At 46.1% G+C, this 6000-nt stretch overlaps 1 protein-coding gene across 1 annotated transcript in view; it reads right to left on the minus strand.

Moving 5' to 3' along the window:
* The window catches only part of GLG1 (golgi glycoprotein 1), a gene marked incomplete at its 5' end in the record, with an annotated part of 112198 nt that extends 107076 nt beyond the window's left edge, over positions 1–5122 (minus strand). The window contains one exon of the mRNA XM_081108086.1: positions 4670–5122. Within this exon, the coding sequence (XP_080964212.1) occupies positions 4670–5122 (453 nt within the window). The remainder of the gene's footprint in view (positions 1–4669) is intronic.
* Between the last annotated feature and the right edge of the window lie 878 nt (positions 5123–6000).

Genomic DNA, 6000 nt, shown 5'->3' on the forward strand with positions numbered 1-6000 from the left:
ACCAAGATAATACTATCCACCTCCCAGGGCTATCAAAAGTATTAAAGGAGATAACACAGATAGTGTGGTATACTATCTTAGGACATAGTTAAGTGGATGGTTAAGAATAATGTAAGAAAAATGTTCATCTATGAGTTTGAAAGTGGGTTTATAGTTTATAATGTTGAAATGTTAACTCCTGTTCAATATATCAAATAGTTCATCTCCAATAAATATTTACACTCTGTGCATAAGTTAGACATTATAATCTGAAATTGATATATCAAGGGAAGATACCAAGAAATTCAGAAGAAATATTTCATAATTCTTTCTCTCCTCTCTCCTCTCTCTCTCTCTCTTTTTCCTAATCCTCACCCGAGAATATTTTTTCCATTGCTTTTCAGAGAGAGTGGGAGGGAGGCAAAGAGGGAGAGGGAAAAAGAGAGATAGAGATAGAGATAGAGATAGAGATAGAGATAGAGATAGAGAGAGAGAGAGAGAGAGAGAGAGAGAAACATTGATATAAGAGAGATACATCAACTGGTTGCCTCCTGCTCGCACCCCGACAGGGGGTAAGGGTGGAGGTGAGGAGCCAACCTGAAATCCAGTTATGCGCCCTTGACCTGGAATCAAACCTGAGACCCTTTGGTGCACGGGCTGATGTTTTAACCACTGAGAAGCATGGGCCAGGGCACATTATGCTTTTTTTAGAAAATAATGTATTTTTATTTTATTTCAGAGAGGACGGGAGAGATAAAAACACCAATGATGACAGAGAATAATTGATCAGCTGCCTCCTACATGCCCCACACTGGGGATTGAGCCCACAACCTGGGCATGTGCCGTGACCAGGAATCAAACCGTGACCTCCTGGATCATAGGTCGATGCTCAACCACTGAGCCATGCTGGCAGGGCATGATGCTTTTTACTACTAAAAATAACACTTAGGTTCTAGGTTTTCTTTCTTCTTTTTTTAATCCTCACCTGAGGATATTTTTCCCATTGATTTCTAGAGAGAGTACAATTGAAGTAGGAGGGGGGGGGAGGGAGAGAGAGAGAAACATCAATTGGTTGCCTCCTGCACACACCCCTACTGGAGCTGGGGAACCTGCAACCACGGTACGTGCCCTTGACAGGGAATCAAACCCATGGCCCTTGAGTCCGTGGGCCGACACTCTACTGAGCAACACTGGCAGGGCCATTGGTTGATTCTTGCATGTGCCCTGACCGAGGATCAAACCAGCAACCTTGGTGTATTGGGAAGATGCTCTAACCATCTGGACCTCTAGTTTTATTTTATTTTTTTCTATTTTTAAGTCCTTATCAGAGACATACATTGAAGTATTAAAGAAAAATGACATAGTGTCTGGGATTTGCTAAAATATGCCAGTATCCCAAACCCAGTGACACACCCCCAAAAGATATTCAAGCTGGGTGATCATACATGGAACATCATACTAGTCTCTCTACTTCTGTGCATGTTTGAAATTTCACAACTTAGAAAGTTTTTTTTAAACTTACAACAACAACAAAACTAAGAAAAACTATGCACAGCACTAATAAACTCCTAAGGAACCAAGGTCTCCATCTAAAACTTCTAAATACAACATTTCAGCCAAAAATACATTAAGTATTTTAAAATTACTCTCAAAAGTCATGGGTTCGATTCCCCATCAAGGGCACATACTACAGTTGCCTGTCATATCTCTTTAAATACTAACTAGAGAGTACCTTCTCTTGCTACTCCTCCATCTATTAAAACAGTCCACAGTGTATTTTTCCTTTCCCCTAAACTATATAGTTATTTTTTTCCATTAACTAGAACTACTAAATTACACCCACACACCAGGACTCTACTATCCCACCATTACTACTATTACACCTACTGTTTAACAGTGGGCCTACTAGGTACTTGACCTTTTAAAAAAACATGACTCATCTGAGAGTGTTAAAAAGGAGGAAAAATCCCCCACAGAACACACACCTTCAAAATAATGGCCAAACTGATTAAGAAAAAACTGTGAACTAATTCATAGTCTGTACCTAGTTTTACTACAGTTTCTACATAGATTTTTAATTTGTTGGCATATGATGGAGTAGTCAAATTTAAAGTATCAGTTGAAATTATTTAAAGGTAACTATAATGCCTTTACATTTTATAAGTGAACTGCCACAGAGAACCTTAACATATTTAAATTTAAGATTTAAGCTGGTAACCTATATGAATGTGTATCCGCTGTGCTGTACATCTGGAACACAAAAAATGTTGAATGCAAGCTATAATCAAAAAATAAATTTAAAAATAGACTTAACCTAACACTATATATTCCCATGTCATTCCAAAATAAAAAATGTGGTTTACTATACAGCACTGTTTAAATACCCACATGCTTTGCTTTTTTGTAATTCTAATCGCAAGTACACAGAGAAAAATCTTCCTCAAATTTGTAGCCAAAAGGATAAAGACATACATGTCTACTTTACCAACAAATAGTCCTATTCACTGAACAGCAAATACAAAGCATATTCCATAATTTCACTTCAAATCTGCCTAGCTCGTTTACTTCTTGAAGTTATCCTCTTTCAAACACAAGTCAGATTGAACTAATTCTCAAACTAAGTGAAATAAAATTTCCTCTGCTGTCTTTTTTTAAAAAGTGGTTTAAAAATAGCTCCACTTTCTGAAGAATATACCTTGTTGTTCATGGTATTCTTCTTTATTTTTATGTATATAAAATTGGAGGAAAATCAATTAAATTGGAAATTTAGATTTCCTCTTACCACCAAAATACCCCCATCTTCAATTTACATGACACCTTTTCTTCCTCTGGAGCGTAAAACTGAACCCATTAGTTTACTCATCCTCAATCAGTCGACAATGTTAACTGACTTAGCACTGAATTAGGTACTCTAGAAAGTTACAAAGGAAATATAGGACCCGGTAACTACCCTCAAAGAGTTTATATATCATCCCATAAAGGAAGAAAAATGTAGTTACTGAAACAATATCCTCGTTGAGAATCTTACAGGCAAATGGAGCAAGGACTACATTTCCAGGCCAGGTTCTTTAAAGTAAGTAATGCCAGGAAGACAGTACCTACTAAATTAAACAGACTCTGAAAGTGGTCAGATCTGTTTGTGGATTACACATGCTGCTACACACTTATACATGCATGACAAAGGAAGGCTGTGCCTGTAAGTGGATGTTTCCATATGTCCCTGGTGCACACAAAGAGACATGTCTTCCCCGGATGGGCCACTTTTTACCATTTTCCCAATAATGTCCTGTTTTGCCACAAACCAGTATCAGGATGCTAGTTTGAGGGAACTTCTACTATATAGCGTCAATGACCAAACGAATATCCAGAAAGCTTCACAGAGTTAAGAGCCTTAGCTGTATCTATCTAGGAATGGCTGAAGAACAAAGAATAACAAGAGATGATCATCCTTCTACTTATTCATATTGTGGCTGAGAAGTACCTGAAGGCCCCACATTTCTGGTGGCTCTGGAAACTTCCTTTCTCTCTGTCTCCTGATTATGTATGTCTTTTCCTCTCATGAACTATTGTGTATATAATATATAGATCAAATATCGCCGTGGGATTGGGGAGTGGAGGTGGAAACAACTGCCAAAAGTAGCGCCTTTCTACAAACCAGTCGTCTTCCTATGACCATGAACACCTTGGGCAACTCTGATGATACAAGTTGCCAAACAAAACTGTATCCAACAGCAACTTCATTCTCCTCGTCCACTTTTGGGCCTAAGACTATATACCTAAACCTTTTTTTTTTTTTTTTTTAAGTATCCCTACCAGATTTGCTCTCAAACTCTGACTGAGAATTGTCATATATGTCTGCAGCATGAAATCTAGAGAAGAAATGTTCTGTCACCCAACTGAATCACATCAAATAACATCAAATCTAGATTGCCTTGGGAGGCACTGTTAAAATCTAATTCAGACGTCAGAAAGACAGGACCCCCACAACCCAATCACAAATACTGTATCTGTATTACAGCTTCCAATGTTGCCCCAACTTTCCAAGCTCTGGACTCTACATCACTTGGAGTTAAGAGCTTAAAACTTGCGATACAGTCCAAAAAGACCTACAGAAGAAGGGGGGAGCCACCCATTCATTAGTTTCAGTGCCTGGCAGATCACGGGAATTTTCGAATTACAAAAGAATGGGGGTAAAGACAGCACATCCGGCCACTGACAACAATACCCATCAGCCCGAACCCAAGTTACCTAAACAAACACTACCTTCTGGCAATAAACAGCCCATTCTTGAACAGCGTAAGAGCGCCAACCATTTTCGGGTGAAAGGAGGGTTGCTACAAATTGTCAAATCCAAACGGAAGGCACAACCACGAACAGGTCTCCCGCGAGGAGCCACTGCGCGGAGAGCATCACACAAAAGACCGGACCAAACACAAACCCGCTCCGGGCCTCCGCCGACCGTGGCCGCGCGCCGAGCCGGGGTCGGCGTCCCCCGTCCCCGCGCCGGGAGGGAGCGGGTGGGGGAGGAGCCGGCTTCTCGGAAGGCGCCCGGCGAGGTGCTGGGAGGGAAGGCGCGAGCGCAGCGCAGAGGCGAGCGGAGCAGCGGACCGGCGTCAGCCGCTCCCCGGGCTGGCGACACCCACCGGCCCGCACCAGGCCTGGCCCTCCCGGCCCCGGACCGCCTCCTCACCTCCCTCACGTCCTGCAGGCACTCGAGCACCGCCAGGTTGTTGCTCCAGGTGTGCTTGGGACACACTCGGGTCACGTCCTCCCTGCAGAACTCTTCCTCCGCCAGCTTCCAGCCCCCGCCGGCCCCGCCGGGCCCCGCTCCGCCCCGCCGGGCCGGAGGCCCGCCCGCCGGGAAAGGTGGCTGCGGCGGCTGAGGTGGTTGTTGCTGCTGCTGCTGTTGCTGCTGCTGTTGCTGCTGCTGCTGCTGTTGCTGCAGCTGGAGCAGCGGCTGCCCCGCCGGTCCGCCGCCGCCAGCCTGCCCCGCAACGGGCCCAAAGTTGGGCGCCGGGGCCTGGCCCTGGCCGTGGCCGGCCTGGCCCGGTAGTTTCTGGGCCCCGGCCGCCCCGAGCAGCAGCAGCAGCTGCAGCGCCGCCGACAAGCGGAACATCCTCCGTACACGTCCACACGCCGCCATCTTGGGTCCGCGGCGAGCTCGACGCAGCCGCCGGCGCCGCGTACTTAAATGAGGGGGCGGGGCCAGAGCGGAGGGGGCGGGGCCAAGGGAGGGGGCGGCGGACCACACGAGCCCCTCCCGGACCGCGCCGACCGGAGCGGGGAGCGGAACCCGCGAGGAGGCCGTGCCCGGGACGGCCACGCGGGGACTCGGGCGGCCCCGCAAGCCGCGCTCCTTGCCGGGGGAGTTGCCGGTGCTCCTTTAAAAGCCGCGGTTGAGCGGCTTGGCCTTATTCCCTTGGTTGCCGTCACAGAAAAATAAAGAGGAATTGGGGTTGCCTCAACCAAGATGGCCGGTAGAGTATGTTGCCTGTTCGGTATAGAGGTGAACTTTACACCATCGGGTGTACCCCAGCATCGAAGAGCCTCTCCTTGCATCTCTCCCTGCTTCCTTCAACCCGCCTCAAAAGTCTTTCTGTCGCAGAGAAGGCAGCATGGAATCGGGGCTAGGAGCACAGGTTCCGGGATAAGAAAAGACCCCTGACAATCCTTACTCATGGGCAGACTGGGCAAGTCCTTGAACTTCTCCGAGCCTCGTTATTCTCGTCTGCGGAAGCAGAGGGAGAGCTCTAATGTGAAGAATAATTGTGAAGATTAGAAATAAGTGAAGTGCCTGGCCCACACTATGGAATTCAAAGTTACAACCAGCATTATAAATAAATTGTGAAGCCCTCTGTGCACGAATCCTGATTGTAAGCCAGAACTGAAACTCGTGTTTAAAAGAGGAAAAGAGCCCTGGCCGGTGTGGCTCAGTTGGCGTTGTCCCGTGCACTAAGGTTTCCGGTTTGATTCTGAGTCAGAGCACAAGCCCAGGTTGCAGGCTTGACCCCCCACCCCCCA

The sequence above is a fragment of the Myotis nattereri genome (genome assembly GCF_964212035.1).
Source record: "Myotis nattereri genome assembly, chromosome: 15".
In the NCBI taxonomy this organism is placed as follows: domain Eukaryota; kingdom Metazoa; phylum Chordata; class Mammalia; order Chiroptera; family Vespertilionidae; genus Myotis; species Myotis nattereri.